This window comes from Cydia pomonella, chromosome 12 (assembly GCF_033807575.1).
Source record: "Cydia pomonella isolate Wapato2018A chromosome 12, ilCydPomo1, whole genome shotgun sequence".
Lineage (NCBI taxonomy): Eukaryota > Metazoa > Arthropoda > Insecta > Lepidoptera > Tortricidae > Cydia > Cydia pomonella.
The window spans coordinates 9,063,981-9,083,879 of record NC_084714.1 but is presented as its reverse complement, the minus strand read 5'-3'; the positions used below and the strand labels follow the sequence as shown (position 1 = coordinate 9,083,879).

The window sequence follows — 19,899 nt, the reverse complement described above, 5'->3', positions numbered from 1 at the left end:
AATATTTGGGTAGTTAAAAAAACTAATCTACCTTTAATAGCCCTTACAATTTTCAATCCTGTATAACTGCCACCTCTTTTATGCTAAAGAAGAGAAGGCGCTTCATTCTCCGCAAAAGTATCGATGTACGCATCGAGTACGTGATCCATTTAAGAAATTTGCAATGTTAATGTACCCATATATTCCGAGATGATCGACGTGTAAGCTACGGACAAGTAAAGTGTTTCATATTGAATCGAATTAGGGAAGGTTATCTTTAACAATCATATTTATGGTAGGTACCGAGAATACCCTTTTGTATTTACAATGGTAGGTGTACAAAAAAGAAACCTTACAACGTATACCTATCTGTATGCCGACTTAAAGCCAATATGGAACCCTGAGCTGAGTCAGCATATATCTAAAGTCGACAACGGTCTGACCTCTACTACATAGTTGTTCGTATACGAAACACTTACTAGGTATCTCAAAATAACCCAATTTGCAATACCGATGAAGTGTAAAATCTAATTCGCCTCAATAAAGCACCTACTACACCAGTTAGGAACCAATGCCTCGTGTAGCGTGGCAAGGACCTGTTATCTAATTTCACGGGCCAATAGGAAGGCAAGAACGTTGACAACTACAACAAACGGGTTCGCAATATCCCCAACAAGTCTTCGAGTATCCAATAATGCCACGAAAATGAAATCCTTTCGACCTCTTGCGATATTTTTCTGGATATTTGCCGAGAGAAACTGTTCAGGGAGGTCTTAAAATCCACTGTATTGTTTGGCTGTACCGTATATTATATACCGTAATAGTATAGACTAGGTACGTATATTTATGGAAATATGTACTTATAAACTATTTGTTAACCTTTAGGCCCAACACATATGTAGACACAACATGGTAAAGAAATTTGATTAAGAAAAATCTCTCGCTCAGCAAATGTGATAAGGTGTACGATATTAGTAAATTACAAAACTTGAATTGACACAAAATCAATGGCGAAGTACCGTGACTTGTTGCATGTTTTTGTCGATTGATCTAAAATATTCCTGCAAGTAATAGATGGAAATTTCCATTTTACTTTATAGCACGCAACGTTGACGAATATGGGGGACAATGGGGGCACAATTGCTGAACCTAAACGATCATGATGGAGCAATGGCACCGCTTAATTGGTTACTGACACGTACGCACGGTTCAATGACTTAAAATATAAATTGCTAAGTTTTTCCGCGGCTTCTTCTGCTTTGTAATCGTGGGAACCTTGCAAGGTTGTCGTTAATCTCATAAAGGCTGATTATGAACAATAAAAAACGTTAATCGAACGTTAAACATACATTTAAAAAGCTCTATTTCAATTAAGCCATCATTCAGTCACAGTCACAACACAACACCTAACGCACGTAACGAAGCGTCGGTGAGAAAAAACTCTATCAGCCGAATCCAGAAGCCCTGTCATTCTCTTAATCAAGCACTTGCCAGAATACCTTGTGTAAGTATGACCTCGAAATCAGTATCAACGTTGTGTAATCAGAGATCATATTGTACTGGATTGTTCAAGTGATGGGAAACTAAGCCAAACGCCGTGACAGACAGACAGAAGCGCAGAGTGGACGGCTCATTCATCAAAACGTCGATGTGTAGTAGACAAGGGACGTCGTTGCAATAGGTTGCAGAGTTCGGGCGAGTCGGCTCTGACGAAGGTATAGGATTACTCGTCGTTGCTAAGGAATTCAAAGTCACGTTAGGCCTACTGTAGACACATTTAGATGTCAATCTTTCATCTAATCTGAAGGTCAGTGGTTCTGAATAAATTTTGATCAATGTCGAGAAAATTGGCCAGATAGATGAATTGGATATGGACTTGGGAGCTTAGCCAAGTTGGTAACCGTTAACGTTACACAAAAAGAAAATAAGTCCTACTCGTAATGTCTGTCATTTCGTGGTTTTTTTTAACTTTTCGATTGAATGACATTTTGTTTTTAAGAACCACACAGTTCCAAATTAGTTAAGTTTGTAGTTAAACGTAATAGGATTGGCCGGTCGAAGTATTATACAGATGGCGCCAGCACTAAAATTCTGTCAAATTCATGTTTTTTTGGAACTTTATGGCCTGGATGCTATAGATTAGCATGCCCTTTGAGCCAAATCTCACCGAGCAAAACTCGAGACAGGGAAAACCTATGCAGGTGCCATCTATGCAAACCTTTGACAGGTGCCGACCCCATTGACTATGGAGTGTGGAATTAAGAGGAGTGACATCTCTTATGGTAGAACTGTTGCAAAAGTGTCCAGCTGTCAGCTATTAATAATAGTTCCAAATCTCTCCAGAGTAGCGCTAGAGTAGCTAAGAACCTAGGCGTTATTGACGGAGTGAAGTGCGCTGTCTATGATTTGATTTTTTTGTTCAAGTATTCTAAGTATTGTAGCGCCACCTATTTAAGGTTTTTTGATGACACTTTTTGGTACATTGAGATTTCTTTCCTTACCTTCCATACCCATTGACAGCAATAACGCAATAATTTATTTTATATACATTTGACTTCCATGTTGATGATGCCAAATAATACAATATATTTCACTGCTATGACATTTTAGTAACTTGGTTGGTTGGTAAATAAATGTTTTTTTTTTTTTGTTTAACTTTGGCGGACTCTAGACTATAATTATATTCAATTCATTCAAGAGCCATATATAAATAGTATTTGATATTCATACAGAATCAGAACCATTGACGTCCAGATCAGATATTAGATGTATCTTCTGTTCGATGGGTCTTTCAAACCAGCATCTCCGAGATCTCGACTCGCCCCTCTAGCGTAACCGCTGGGAATATGCATTTGAAGCCCCGAAAGGTCTCTAGTAGTTAAGCTACTGTTATCTTATAAATAGATCGTTATAACCAGACGTTCCCATGCTTTGAGCACTTGTTATACTTGTTTGTTGAATATTAATAGTAACTAGTTCAGTGTGTGACTTGAATGAACGATCGTTGGATAACACTGTATTGTCATACGAATAATTAGGTAGCTACTCGTAGATTTAAAACATGTAATCTTTTACCAGATATCGTATGGCGTAAGGAAAAAAGGAAAGGAGTCAGGAATTGCAAAAATATCTATCTTACCACTATATTTAAATTTACAAATAAAAAGTGTTTTAAGTTAGTAACCTAATTAGGTTATTTTCATTAAACACGCTGAACAAGTGTTCAAAAGTGGAGTTTATATATTTGCGAATAAGAATATTGATTTTCGCGAATCTTTCTAACATATGGGTCAAATTAAATGCTTTTTATGGACCCATATCATTCGCCTCGGTTTGATCCACCTCCCCTAACAAAAACCTCGTAATAACATTCTCGGTTTCATACAAGTTACCGGTGAAGTTAAAAGGCGACCGCTTCATCAAATCCCGTGAATAGGCAACAACCGCCCCCCCCCCCCCCCCCCCCATGCATTAGCGCCGGAGTAGATTACAGCCCCAATAGTTCCATCAGGAACAAAGGAAGAAAGTAATTTTGTACATGAGATCAACCGCGTCTTTATGTTGATGGATAAGGGGCCTTAACTAGGGTTAACACTGTTAGCAGATACGGATAGGTATAGCTTATAAAATTGCGGTTTTTGTTTTTTTGCTATTACAGCAGACAGCACGCGATTTTACTACTGGCTGCGGACAAAACGACCACGAATATTATGTGTCCAAAAATATGAGAATGACTATAGGTATTGCATTTCCTCAAAGAGTGCCTAAGCCTATGTTTGTAAATAAACGATCTTTACTAGATACTCACAAAGATATTATAACAGAGTACTTATAATATAATTAGATACTCCTATAACTGTAAGTAGGTATTCCTAAAAGATGAACATTCCTCAAATGTCAGCAAAAATCTTGACATATTATCTCATAACACTAGCCGACCGGGCACAATCAGTCTTGATACTTACACGTTTTATACGGGTTTTATGGTATTGTCCTGTAACATTAGGGGAGGAAGCCCGATAATGAGAGTACTCCATAGTTAAGTACAGACCTGTGTATAGGGAAAAACTTGAAGGGTGGAAAAGACTTTATCCCTCTCGGGAGACGGCTGGAGTGTTATTGCAATTACTTCTAGAATCAGGCGAGCTACACGCTCTGGTGAGCCATTCTAAATTGTGTAACTAGGTATGCAAAGTTGTTTCTAATCAATTGGGCTGCATTCGGTAAGCATTGGGAATACTATCTCGCTGGGGGAGACGAAACGAGGTTCACAAAAAATACTCGATATAAAATATATGGCGGGAAATGAGATAAAAGTTTTATGTCGCGGTCGAGCAGTCGATATCGCTGTCGATACGTAATCGGTTTTCTTAACAATTCATATGTTTTGTTCGATTGGCTTTAGCTTCTGGGTTAACCTAAGATCTGAGTGCCTACCGCGAACCACGTTCGACGTGTTGCCTCTCTGTCGCCCTTGAATATTCGTACGTAAGTGTGACAGGGAGGCAACACGCAGAACGTGGTTTGCGGTAGGCCCTCTGAGTTAGTGAAAATGGTGACAGAATTAGCTTCAGCGAAAGACTTGTGTTAACAGACGCGTCCGTTAACTAAATTACTATTGCTCAAAAACAAGATAAAGGAAAATTTTGCTGGCGCCCTCAATCCGCAATTACCTAAAATTGATTCAGTCAGCGATTTTAAATTTTAATTCGCACGCTTAATGCGATATGTTTTTGATTAAAGCGAATTCATATAAATATTTATTTTTCATATTATGTGGTGTACTTACAGGGTAAAAGGAGGACAAATGACATTACCACGAGGGCATGGTTAATTTTATTTCACTATGACACAGACGCGCGTTTTCTCAAGAGACCCATTACGCTGTCTAGGACGGACAGCGGACTCCAAACTTTGTCTATTGTTTGTCTACCCTTCATAGCGGGCCGCAACAAGAAACTTAGGAACCTATTGTTTTGAACAAGTTCTAGTACCTAAGAAACTTGGAAGATCTATCAAGTTATTACTCTAAAGTCTTTACAAACGAGGGACCTAGTCGCTCCTTGTCATAAACATTCATATTCCATTTGGGATTTGTACTTAGGTATATGTGTATAAGTTTATAGTGACGAGATTGTTAAGGACTTGACACAAGCAACGTCCTCAAGGAATATTTACATATAAGAGATAGATAAAGATAACTAGGGTTGTCACCGTATTTAAGTATCGAGTCCCGTATCTTTACCTAACCATCCCATTTTTGTCCCGTATATTAATTAATACCGCCGCTGTAGAATACATATATAAATGGTCACAATCATCTCTGTTTGTTTGACCACATTGTTTTGTTTCTATACCTATTGCATTACTACCCCATCGTCCCGTATCCGTTTCGAATACTTATGGCAACCCTAAAGATAACTCTTTATTGCATGTGTAACTGTGTAAGTAGATTGTACATCAATTTCACCAATCTATCCAAAGCCTTCAGTGAGAAATCATATTTGATATATAAAAAAAACTGAGAAATAACACGACTCGAATCTTAAACCTGATAAATCGTATTAATATAAAGAGCTAATATGATCACGGAGAGCCAAAAAACAATAAATCTGGGGGCACGTAAGATGAGCCAAGCGAAACCCTCATACCTTAGGTTTGAATTATCCCAGATAAAAAAAATATCTCGAAATGGCCAAGCCACATATTTTGACTAAGGTCTAGTTCATGAAGTTAGGGCTTGTAGACTTAGAAGCTTGGTTCTAAATGAGATCCGATAACTTTTTGACAGTGCGAGCCTTATGGTTTCGTTTTGGCAACATTTTACATGAAAATGTTTTTGGTGGGATAGTGATTGTTTCCTATTAAAACATTACGCATCGTAACACACGCATGTTAGTTTAAGAACGTACGCAGCGTTGCAGGGCGTGATCCGAGTCTAATGCATAATCTAATTCAGTCTGGCTGACGCTCTGCCGCCAAATTTATGCTCTTCCCTCCATTAAATATTCCATTATTAAATTATTGTGTGCATTGCCATCAGACGCCTAAGTTTGCATGAATAATTAATTAATGTTTACTGCGACAACATGATAATTTGCATAAAATACAATTAAGTGTCGATTCCATTTCGTTAAACCTATGTATCACTTTTATTTAAGATATGCTCCGGTTGATCATCCTCAAAACTGATTGAAAGACGTCCAGTACTTTTTCGACTAAAATTAAGGTTTTTAATGGATTAGATCTTTACCAACAGACGCCATGCGATGCGCGCAAGAGAAAACCTTAACAAAGATAATTACACTTCTATAACAGTTCTAAAGCCCCTGTTTGATATTTGCAATTAGAAGCTATTCAGAACAGTGCACGCATCAGGCCTTGATCCGGGTGAAAATGTGCGTGTGGACAAAGAGGGTTGATTTCCTTTGCCCCTCTTTACGTTGCTATATAAAAAAGTTTTTAATTTTCGAAAGAATCCCAAATATGAACCTCGGCGGGTAAATAAAGCAGGCGCAACGGGCGCGGACTGAGTTTAATCAGAGACAGCTCGCTCTCGACGCCCGACGAAAATGTTTGAAGCGGGCTCGAGTGCACTCCACTGTGCATCGTCGTAATGTAACGACAAGTTTGATAATAGTTGCCTATCTACATATACTAGACTGTTCTATCATGCGTGCCTTTATTGTTATGAGTGCTTTGTACGAAGTATACTTTTATAGAATAGGTAGGCGTATACTGAAGCGTGAAGAAATAAGTAGACCTTATTTTAAGTTACTTAGACTTATCTCAGGCATTAAAAATAGAAATAATAACTACCTACTTAAACAAATACAATGAAATCACAGCTTAAAAGCACAGAAGGAGGAAAACATATTAAATAACCACAATTCTCAATAAATCGCTGCGTTCCACATCAGCGAAATAAAAATAAGTAAATAAAGTAACCTCCTTTAGATTATTAAGAAATCCATGAATATTTCATACTCCTGTGACCCGCGGTGGGACGTCGCTATATTTTCCTTAAAGAATTTGCAAATATATTTTATTTTACTTCCTTCCCTGTGACGTAAACTGCAGGTTACTGCCTACTCCGCTAAGCAGAAAACACGGCACTCCTGCACTATCGATATTACTTCCCGGACGGAAAGTTAGGATCATATTTTAGTTCCCTTATAAAATTTTATATTTTGCTCACATTTACCGAGCATTGTGCAAGTAAGTACGTATGTAACGGAGTAAACGTCGCGTTCGGATTGGACACGTGCCAAGTCACAGACACAAGCTACAAGTGTCAGGCGCAGGGCTTGCAATACTTGGCATCTGTCGGCGTCTCTCGCCCGACAAATAATTGGGTAGCAGAAATGGGGACGCGGATGATTCTTTTTCCCTTTTAACGAATGAACGGTAATTTTTCAGCGAATGAGGCGCGGCGGCAATCCCATTGTTAAGCCGCTTTTCTTTCCAAAAAAGTGTCGACGGAGGCGGAGGCTTTAAGAATTGTAGCCGGCGGTTAAAACACGGATAAAATGAGTAAAAAGTCGCGACTATTCTTCCGTAGCCGTCCATATCTACAGAATGCAGTTGAAATTGCATCTCCCGGCACCCTCGCCCTCGGCGGAGGGCCCGGTCCTCCCCCTCGCGACGGACTCCTGCGGTGATGTTTTTATTCAATTCCTGTGATACAGTTACAAAGACAAATTTACATGTATAATGTATTCCAAGGGTTATAAAGCTATTTCGATCGTATAAGTTTGGTTTTTTACGTAAACTGTGACCATCAAACTTATACCTAATAAAAGTAGTAATGTAGAAGCTTATCGACTTAAAGCTGTAATAAAAACCTTATTTAGCATATTAATTAGGTATTAATACTTGTTGGAGCCGATGAAAACATTCGGTCTGCAATGCAATAAAAATAAAATGTATCTCGGGGAACGGAGCGCGTTTCTTCCTTTCAATAGCTTCCCTGTAATTATGGGATTAACATCAGTGGGATACATATATTCGTACCTACAACTAATCAACTCTAATATTAGGTACTTTGGTACGATATATTAAATAATTTTGATGTTTAAGGATTTATACATTCTTAAAAACCGGTGAATAAATATATGTACATATGTAAGAAATGATAAGAGTACATAATGTCTAAGTAGAGAAGGAGTGCATTTCATGTGCTTATGTTTAGGTGTATCTGCCTAGTATATAGGTACCTATAATCTTTACTGATCAAAAATGTTTACCCATATGTTTATTTAACTAGGTACTTATATAAAGCGAAAGTAGGGGAAGAGTGGTATGAAAGAGACATTTTTTTAAAGTCACTTGCTTTTCGGAAACAGTTTTTGTTTGCTTATCTAACCTATCAGCATATCTAACCTACAATTTCGTTTGAGAGAACTCGTGCGTAACTATGAATGTAAATTATATCTCGACGATGTTTAAAACAATAAACGGGTGTGTTTAGGTGTTGACATGATGTTCGCGTAGACCTATAAGTCTAGTGTTCACGTCCGGCGTCATGTTTCGAGTCAAACGAGAGCCGCTCTGGGAACGTCTGTGCCATATACCTAGTCCAAATAATATATAAGTACTTAATAAATATTATCCAGATGCCTGACCTAACTGACCAACCATTTTAGCATCGCTACCGCACCGCGAAAGAAGATATCAATTGTTCTCGCGACATGTTTATCTTTTCAGTAAGTATCTCTAAAGAGAAAAATAACTTGCCGTTTTACATTATTTCAATTATTTGAGTCGTATTAAGCATCAGGCACGATACATTTTCTCAGGCTGTACGATTTTTTTTCTTTATCTATAACGAGCCTGTATTCCAGTTCGGATATCCGTCGATCAAGCCGTCAGTAAACAATTCAAACCGCAATTGCAGTTTATTTTCACCGCTAACCGCAGTGGTTGTAAAAAACTAAATCCAATTAGACTATTTTTAAGAGGGTTGCTCGAAGCCGTTGATAGACCGTAATTATCTGTGGGAATCAATTTCCTCTTTATATTTTATTTCTTTTCTATTTTTATCAAATTTGTAGTAGGCGCATATAATCAGGAATAGAAACTCAATGAATGAACATAGGTACATATTTTTCCACATTACGTATAGAAAATGTGCAAAATCGTATTATACATTTTCAAATCAGAATCAGAAATGGTTTATTTTCATAGTTAAGTATCGGTTACAATTTGTGTCCCTGCTCCGGCTCGAGTCTCAGGGGTGTAAGCTTGCTTAAGTCTAGGTGAGATCAGTGCAAGTGGGGTGTATTTGATTTATGTTAGTTACTTTATATAAGGTCAACTATCATTTAACGTTCTTTGTTGGGTTCTTAATAACTACTTAAAACTAACATGGATAGCACTTTTATTTTCTCTCGTCATTTTTAAAATCCAAAATAATAACAAAATTACATACCTACTTACAAACACTTTACTTTTAGTATCGACTTATGTTCTTATTCAGTAGTCAGTAGCATAAAAAGCTCGATAAACAGTATCAAACGGTATGGACTTAATTTAAATAAATGTCTTCGCTGCATTTATTGGTCTTGTTTGCCACTGCAATGTTAACCTAGAATTTATTTAATCGGCTACATCTACACGAGAACTAATGTATTCCCACCATTATAATCGGTCCAGGCATTCGCTTTACATTTTTCGAATTGCCACGTCGGCGGCAATTGCGGTGTAAATCACTTTGAGACATATTTTTTCTTGAAGTTATGACGAAAGGTTGTTTAACCCACACATGAATATTGTTAGAGAGTATTCGTGCGAGGGAAGGGTGTTTACTTATCTGCAGGGATGCTATTGATTGACCAACCTTACGTAGCACATTGCCTTAGATAAACCACTAAAGTGTGATTAAATAGGCTTTAATTACTGATAATACATTTCTATAATATCATGTAGATCTTTTGTATGATTAACCCCTTATCCATATGTTATCGCTTAAAGGTTGACTGGAAGAAATTCCTTATAGGGATAAGTTCGCCTTTGTACATTGCCAATTTTTTTTTTATTGTAGGTATCTTTACCTGTCCTTCCCCCTGGCGAGGGCCAAGTTATAATAAAGGAGCTTACAAACGTGGAAAAATGTTTTGTAAATGATGGAAAGCCCTCCTGACATGAAGAGAGAGCGGACAGCGATTCCAATTGCTAGTGACAAGTAAGGAAATTTACACATAAAGTGCCTTTAACCAAACGTTACGAAGTGTTTATTCATATTTTATGAATGGGTCTTTGTTATTTGCAGTTTTACATATACCTATCTTATAGGTTTCTTGACATAGGCTTCATGCAGTCGTGCTCTATTTTATATTGGTATTAATATTATCGAAATCTGAAATTAAACCCTATAAAATACTTAGGAATAAAAAGACGATTCCTAGAATCGCTACAGTTATCTCTACCTAAATATGATACTCGTAAGTTAATTTCAAAATATACTTAATACTGTTTACTTTCTACAAATTATGTCTCCTAATCTAAGAATAAATATTAAGGTATATATCGTCGCAAATATCGGAAACATATCCGATAATTGCAGCATCCTTTGGTTATACATATCTGCGGTTCGTTGACTGCGGCGGCGTGCGATTGAATATTGAATGATAAAATGTCTATACCTAAAATGGCAACTAGGCTTTACTTACATGGACCTACCTATACACATACTCGTACATACATATTATATCTAGGAGACATGCTCATGCCGGTTTATTTTAGTTCAAAGTAAAGAAATAAAAATTCACATACCGATACGCCGTAAGTAGAAAATACAAAGTTAGTAAGTAGAGGGGTCTTGTTAAAAAAGTGAATTATCTGCGTTTGCTAATAATAACATAGAGATTTCAAAGAAACTGATAAACCGTTAGTGTAAAAAGTCTAAGATCTAAGATGACTCGATTCGAGCTTGACTAGTTTTTGCCGTTATGTCGAGTTACTGTATGAATTAGCTTGGACACAATTCCAATATGTTGTTTGACAGCTCATGACATCTTAAATATGGTCACATGTCATATCAATAATTTATTCATTTGTTTTAGGTACCTATGTTGTGCAATATTCCACTTTTTGGTATAAAAGATAAAATGAATTAAACTAGTATTAGTTTTAGGCAAAAACAAATTTTTGGTAAGTTTTTATCGCTGACTCTACTTTTCTTACCACATACAAATAATACTCGAGAAAATTCTAATAATCCTAAACTCAATTAGGTAGGTTGTGTTGTTTCAACACACAGTTCCTATGGCCACCACATACATTGTCAACCGAATTACATATGTACGAGTATGCAAATTTTTAGCTCTATCGGAAATCGGGAAATGGGTCAAATTTAGCTTCCAAGATTTGACCCACACTAAAATATACTAACAGGGCAAGTTAAATAAAAGCTTGTAAAAATACTTTAGCTGCAATGGTTAATTTTTTTTTTAGAATACACATTGCTTTTATTATTTTGTCGAAATTGATAGTCGCTGTTTGTCAGTTTAGTGATTACATTACATAGCCAAATTTCATAAATATTATCCTGTCTGAAAAACTTAAGACATGTCGAATCGCTTCCTTTTCCTTGGCGCTTACAAAAAGGCGCCGCCGGCTTCGCCATTATACACGCCATTTGCACTTTTTATCAAAGTCATTTGTCGCACTTATGCAAGACAAATGCAGAGAGAAGGACGCACTTATGTGCTTCATATAGTTGTATCTCGTTCGTTTAATGCCTAACGAGTTGTTAGAGGATGGGATACGGAGCGTCCTTGCGGTCGCAGGCACTTATGTAGTTCAGGCTGTGTATTCCGAATGCTTACCGAGCGCTGGCGGCCTAATGTGATCGTCAGGATCAGGACGTCGGGTGGAGATCAGCGAATTTCAACGAAATATTTATAAACATATTGTACCTTCTGTGTATCTTAGTGAACCTTTAATAGAAACCATGTGTACCTCTCCTTAAAACGAGATATATAAATTTCGAAAGTCATGTATGTATTTCCATTTCAGTCACCTAATAATGAAGGTAGAGGAGATCCTCAAACTCCAAATTCGAAGATTTGAATTTCGATGTCTACGTTAGCCCCCCAAGTTGAGGTGAACGCTAAATAGTTTCAATGTAACTTGATCTAGAAACAGATTACTTTACCTTTAGATTTTTAATTATGGCGGCCCTATGCCAGACAGTTGTATTCATCAAAATATCGTTTGTCCTCTAGATGCCCTTGGTCTGCGAGTTCAACGCTAAGTGTAAATGTCGTTTTCCAACATAGCCTCTTTTCATGAAGGAAATTCCAGAGTACCACTAAAAAAACTCTTTCCCTTTAATCTGTCGACTTTTTAGTTTAACACGCCAGCCATTGACATGTGTCTAAGGACGGGCCCTACGGGTAATAAGAATGGGGTCAGTACAGCGGTGTCACGCACACGAATAAGACCCAATCGTGCAGTCTAACGCCACAACGCGATTGGTTGATGAGTTCGCATCACGCGCGCGATTGGTCGCAACTAGTTGCGTAAGACGGCACGATTGGCTCGAATTCGTGAGTGACACTGACACCACTGAACTAGCACCATTCTTAGTGCCCGTAAGGCCCGTCCTTAGATATATGTCAATGACGCCAGCACTCCGTAAGCGATAGGATCAGCACACCACTGTGTAATAAGCACTTCTTGACTTCTTGCTGATACGGCATCTTATTTGCTCCTGCATCCTACTTCTTATCTCTTAAGTGGCCGCGAGTGGAAGCAGACGTTTTTGCTACTACGACTTTCCATTAAAATGTCACGATGATGAATGCCAATATGTTTTTGCGTTGTAAAATAGGCTGACTTATAAAAGGCCTCAACTTTCTAGCGTCGAAACAATTGGCTATTATCATTAGTAGTTATTAGATTTATTTTATTACTATCGCGTGTGTCAGCTGGTTTCTAAAGAAAATGTCCATACTTAAGTTGATAAATAGGTACGTAAAATTACTCTTAATTTACTCAAGCGCAACAGGTCAACTTCGTAGGAGTTTTCGATACTAAGTGATCCGTTTTCATTGCTGTGGAGTGTAACAATATAAAAAAAATGATTCCCAGCCCAAATAGGATGGAAGGAGTTAGGTACTCTTAAAGGGAATTTTTTTTTAGTGCTTGTTGCGATTTCTTAGTATAGCAACACGCATGTGACTTGCTCTTGTGTATTCCCAGAAATTCACTATTACTAGGTAGGTAGTCTAGGTACTGCATACTTAATGATCGGAACAAGGAAATTTCTTAGATTACTCTCAATAAAAACAATAAAACATTCCACTATTGTATTCTTAGTTGTTTAACTTTCCGCGGCTAACCGCTTCATTAGCGTTGACTAACAATAAAACTAAAACTAATAATAAAGAAAACAGTGGGCGAGAGGCGCCAGACGATTGACCCCATTCTGACACAAGCCCGCCATAATTTACAAACGCATTTTGCAATTTACGAGTAGGTACTATTGGAGTGGACGAAATAGCTTTCAATTTTCCAATATATCGTGTATAACGATTGCATCGGTGGGAGACTTGGTTAATTAACAATGCCTGTGGGGTGCGATCCGACTTTGCCTTGATAGGTCGACCTAAGGGGTCATCCATTAATTATGACACACGAATTTCTAGGTTTTTTTGACCCCTCCCCCTTCTTTGTCACACTTGGTCACATTTGGCAAAACCCTGCCCGTTTGGTGTGACATCACATTTTTGGCTTTTTTTTTCAACGAAATTGGCGAATTGAGTTAGATACTATTAGTACTTTATCAAAATATTTTTGACAAACGAAATATTAGTAATTATAGCACAAAACCGATTAGGAAAGAAAGTTTAACACAAAAACGATTACCATTCTTCCGAATAAAAAAACTCCCCCTCCCCCTTGTCACAAGATGTCATATTTTCTTAACCCCCTCCCCCCCCCCTAAACGTGTGGTGTATTTAATGGATGACCCCTAACGTGACTATGGTAATTTCGATTAAACCACCTTTCAAACATTAAAAAAAAACTAGATTAAATTGGGCTTATCTGTCTGAGCGCTTAGTTGTCAGGCATGTCACACATAGTCGCGCAAGTGCACAGATATTTACTCTTCGGATTAAAAATGGCTATAGGTATTATATAGTCGATTGAAACAAGTTGAATTGAGTCCCTAGAGACCGCGATTTCAACTGGCGGCAGTTTCCTGATACAGATTAAAGTTTAATAAACTCTGGGCGATTTCCGTGTAAAAACCTGAAGTTTTAAATCGAACGACTGCTATAAAATATAAACGAGAACAGAAAATTATTTATTAGCAGTTAATAAGTAGCTAGTATTTATAGGCAATTATCTGCTCCATTTTCGCTTGCTCTCTCTCATTTGTGTACCGCACAGAGTCACATTTCGAACGAAATTAGATACTAGAACTCCCTAATGATAATGGTGTAGCGAATGTTTCTTCCGTCATTTTATCATATAAAACATCACACAGCTTAAGTACATAGTGTACCTACATTTAATCTAAAATGCACTTGAAGAGAGCTAATCACAATAAATGGACTTTACGTCATATTATAAGTATTATAGCCTAATAGCCTACCTATAGTTTCCTCACGAAAAAAATCCTTCGTAAAACAGCACAATTATTTTCTCGGTATCCTCCCACCGTAAACATCAGAATCTATTTCCAAATCCTCAATCCCACTAAAGGTTCTATTTACAACATAAATAAAAAACTAAAGCCGGTATTCCGGGTACGCATGCGCGCTAACCCTTCGCGTACTACGGGACCAAACGCGACCTTCCCAGGTCGCCCCGCCATTCAGTCCCCTACCGGCAGCCATTGATTTTCGACCGGTGTACGGTGCACCACATGGCGTCTTCACTCAAGCGCGAAAACTGCGGCTCACTTCGTTGACACACGTGGCTGGTTGACCACTGACTCCGCAAAGGGTGCAGATTTCTAGGTCATCAGACTAACCTGGATGCTCGCGGCATCGTAAGTGCCTGTTCCAGATTTGAAAATAAACAAGGTAATTACGATCCCATTTATCTGGATTTTTTCGCCGTACATTTTGTTCGACAGATTGGTGCAAATTATATTTCGCCAAACTTACCTGCAATATATTTTTTATTTGTAAAATCTGACTTTTAGATAGCTTAGCTCTAGCTATAGCTCTGGATAGTATCGGGGGATAAGCTAGAAATAAATCTTAAATAAGGATTATACCTAAAAAAAAAAATAGGCAAAATTATTTGAGAATCGTTTTCTTGGGAAGTCGGTCTAAAAACTCTTCTAAACCGGAGAAAGTCAGAGATGGTTAATTTGATTATATATGTGTGGCTTTCCATCAAAGGGCCCTAATGCTTCATGTGCATAAGGACCCTTCTCTGATGGAATGCCATATTTTTACATTTAGCGAACCACCTGTCTTTAGCAAAGAACTTTACCACTGAAGTTTAGCTTAAATACTTATTATGCGACCCGTAACCGCAAAAATTAAAGTCTATAACCTACTTAAAGCGAATTTTAACTACCGTAAAACCACCCAACTATAGTCCAAAGCTCCCAACTATGGTCCACAAATAAACTCAATTTTTCTCGTTCAGGTGTGTATTTTACTATATTTTTATAGTTCTAAGGCAAAGTATGTTTGTAAATGGAAGGTAAAACTAGGAGTAAACCAAAAGAAACATTGGTATATATACTTAATTTCCTTTTGAACTTGTGGACCATAGTTGCAGTATTGGACTAGAGTTGGGTAGTTTTACGGTACGTAAATCTGTTTGTTGTGGGAAGATGGATGTTTTTCTGCGGTTAAGGGTATGTTCACGCTATATTATTGTGACAGGAAAAGTATTAGTAGGGTTTAATGGCATCGATAGTTTAGTAGTCGGCGCCAGAGGTCAGACAATGACCTCACCATTCATGTTCTATAAACCTTGCCGGTTCCACTGAACTACAGATCAGTCCGGTCCATTACTCATTCTTTGATAGGTGACGCAGCATCCTTATTTTGCATTCGTGCTTATTTTGGGCGGTCATGTTGCTAAATGCGTTAAACAGTGTAATAAGTGAGTAATCCTGTTATTGATTAATTAGCAAGATCACGTATTACCTTCAAAGTAGACTGTCGGATCTGTTGATAACTGATGACCAAATAATGTGTTTTGAAGAAATTTTATTACTGATAATATTGAATTACGCTTTATTCAAAGTAATTCTTTAAGTTATATCTGGAATTTAATTTTAATTACAAAGCTACATTTATAAGTAGGTAATACACTTATTCTTAGTTAATTCAAACTAGAAGCATTGATTCATAAAAACTGTGCACGAGGATGTCTAAAGGAAAAAATAATTTATCAATTTCAACTCAATACCTCCACGCGTTCGCGAGATAAAGGATCGTGACAGACAGACGGACGGACGAACAACAAAGTGATCCTATAAGGGTTACGTTTTTCCCTTTTGAGGTACGGAACCCTAAAAACGATAAATTTGAACCAAAAAAGGGCAAAAACGCAAGGAACAGGCATTGTAAGCACTTAATTTTAAAGTTTTTTTTTAAATTAATCGTGAGGTCTACAGCTCACAGAGACACTAGTTAATATTTGCCTTCGGCCATTAAGTTTATGAATATTGTCACCGCCACGTGATACATTTCTTTTTTTACATAAAATGTATGAATTTGAAGTGATACTTACTTTTAAGAATAAGGAATAAATGGGCTAAATTGTCAAATTTTGTATTTAGTCCAATTTGCCACACTGTTGTAAACGCCAAAATTGACACAAAAAATTACTTTAATTTCAATTTATTTGCAAAAAGCAGATTTTTGTGTGTAAGGGCAGGAAGAAATATAGCTTAGATTAAACCTTGGGAACCGATCCTATCCCTTCTTTTTAGGGGGTGGTAACGCAGTTTTCATGAATATTTATAAAAACTAAAAATGGGGATAGAAAGTAAGAGAGGGGTGAAACAGTAACATCTCGGCACTTCTATTTATTCTTATGACGTAAGTTTCGTGCTTTCTGCCCTTCCGGATGGGACCATAGTTCAGGCTAAGGAGCCGTACTTCAGCCCAAATTTAAGACAGCTTCAGATTCTAAATTATGTCGTAAGTTTAAAATATAATTATGATGTATTATTGTTTTGTGTGTGAGTGCCTATTGTACATGTGTAGCTACGTGACTGACGCCTCTGTGATTCATTATCAAACCGCAGCAAAACAACAAATAAGTTATTAAATTAATTGGCAATCGCTCTCCCAGCTCAGTACCACTCGCTTCTCTGACGGGAGCGGACTGAACGAAATAATTTGAAGTATAATACTCGTACGTGAGTGAGTGTATTATGTGAGAATGCCAGACACAGTGAATATTCGCGTTTATATTTCGAACGTGTACAAAAGCTGCAAGGGATGCTATCTGAGAAGTATAAAGCCGGCGCAGCCGAAAAGGGTCAGTTTTTCACCTAAATAACATTTAATTTTAAGTATAAAGGCAATATAAGATTATTGAGTGACAAAAATATTTGGCGGCTTCGAGCAAGCTTTAAAAGCTAAGTTGGGTCCGACTGTCGGAAGGAGGCTCGAGTTTTGGCCCAAGCTATGAAATTTTCTATTTTAGTTTACGTTTTTTTTTCGTACGTAGAGTACCTACCTATTTTGTGTATTTTATTAAATATGATACGTTGGTTAGCTTTTTATGTTATTTCTGGAACCCACATTTCGTATTTATTGAAACTTTATAGCAAAGTGCCTATGTCTATGATTAAATTGTATGCACCTACCCAGTTAAACAGGCATTAAATCACATCCTTTCATTTAAATTAATTTCTCAACCACCAAGATTATACCCTATCTCTAACGATATCGTTACAATTTAATAGATTACTAAAGTACTTTTTCTTTTGATAACCGGGGCCGGATGCTCGTTATATATAACCCAAAAAATTTATACCATTGTTGTTTATATCAATTTTTATATGGAAATATATTGTGATCAAACGGTGGTTAGCGAGATACGTTTGTTATTTAAATTAACTTGACTATTCAAGAAAGATGTTCCGACTCACTGAACCAGTTACTTTTTTTTTATCTTACCAGCATCTTTGACACTTGTTTTTTCTTGAGTCTTCTATATTATCTGTAGGCATGTTGTTTACTTTTAAGTTTAAATCTATTCCTTACGATTCCTTATTCATAATTTGTATAAATACGTTTAAGCTTATCCCCTCTGGTCTTTGATCGATCGATTCTTTAATAATTTCAAACTCTTTAATCTATTTCGGTCGTCTGTTCCCTCATCAATTTGCGCTTTTAAAAGCTTTTTGGCATCTTTCAAGTCACGTTCCTTGGTTCTGTTAATATTTTTTCTAAATTTTTTATAATCCTAAACAGTAAACACTTACGCTTAATTTAGTCAGACACTTTTTTACTTGTTTTAGTGTTTAACTAATACCTAAATTGTGTATTAATATTAGTATATTTTACATACATATTAGTAGTGGTAAAACACATGATTGCACATAATACACAGATAATGCAATGTGTACTTATGCGAACTCATTTTAAGCGATCTCTTCCAGCTAACCTTTAGAACTAATTTCCGACGTTCGTTCCTAATCAAACAGCCTCAGCCAATTAGTCCTTCACAACCATAACGTTATTACACCGCCTCTGCATCAGATACTAATGAAGTTATCAATTGCATAAACACTCGGTCGGAAACGGACATGGCCTGCCCCAACGTTCGGTTGCACAATCCGCCATTATTACGATATAGAACCGCAGACATATAAGACTACTGCCGATAAGTTTGCTTTGTAGAACACGTTTGCCGTAAGACTAATTTTTTTTTGGCGCTTAATAAATAATTGTATCAGAACGTAATTTTTTTTTTTTTTCATTTCGTATATATTTTATTCGATCTAAACTAAAATAAAACAAAAATTGAATCGTTAACGAATGTGTTGACATTACGAATTACGACATAATGTACATAACATACGTTGCTCCATTATTGTCACCCTACGTTTTCATATTAATCCCGGTGAAAGCATACATGGGACATCTATCCCTATAGTGCGTCTGTGACCTGTCATTTTCGTGATATAGGACTCGCTGCAGCTGCGCATAGTACACATGCATGCGCCAAACGCCAAATTATGTGGGCGAGGGCGTCAAACGCTAAACGAGTACTTAATAATAGGCACAACACATGGGTTCTTTTAGAGATATTTATATACTATTCCAGCAGTAGGGTCAGAGCGCAAAGCTACACGGTAAGGCGCTTGCAACTTAATGCTGGAAGTCGTGGGTTAAACTTTCGAACTCTTGAATTTTAAGACATCTACGAATTATCGTACAGGGTGCTTCAGGACGATAATCTTCGTTTGCACTTGTTATTTTTGATGATGTCCCTTTGCAGTACCCGTAACTATGTCGATATTTCATTGAGCCTTTTTTCTGCGGAGACTTTCGATGGCGACCGTCAGTCTTCGTCTTACACTCTGAAGTATTTTGATCAACACCTCTTCGTCTTATCCTTAAATACAGAACTTGTTCTTCAGTAATTGCGTAATACGTTGAGATTTCTTTCAAATAAAAGGGTCCCACTCAAATTTTAAAGCCTACTCATAATCAATTCCCATTGTTACAGTGCATGGCGCGAGCATTGTACGACAACATAGCTGAGTCGCCCGACGAGTTGGCGTTCCGGCGCGGCGACCTGCTGACCGTGCTGGAGCAGAATACGGGCGGCAGCGAGGGCTGGTGGCTGTGCTCGCTCAGAGGACGCCAGGTGAGTTACTGTACAATATAGTGGAGCTTGCATTAATATTATAGCAAGATGGCGACCCCAGTAGATACCTACATTAGTTATTCAGAGATTGAATTCCATCACCCACCC

At 37.4% G+C, this 19,899-nt stretch overlaps 1 protein-coding gene across 4 annotated transcripts in view; it reads left to right on the top strand.

Annotated features, from left to right (window-relative positions):
* The window catches only part of LOC133523440 (breast cancer anti-estrogen resistance protein 1), a 108,764-nt gene that overhangs the window by 79,911 nt on the left and 8,954 nt on the right, over positions 1–19,899 (top strand). For 3 of the 4 annotated variants that reach the window (XM_061859020.1, XM_061859021.1, XM_061859022.1), the window contains exon 2: positions 19,651–19,791. In XM_061859020.1, coding sequence (XP_061715004.1) covers positions 19,651–19,791 — 141 coding nt within the window. Of the gene's footprint in view, positions 1–17,235; positions 17,449–19,650; positions 19,792–19,899 lie in introns of those variants that run through there. The other variant, XM_061859019.1, reaches the window with a different exon arrangement.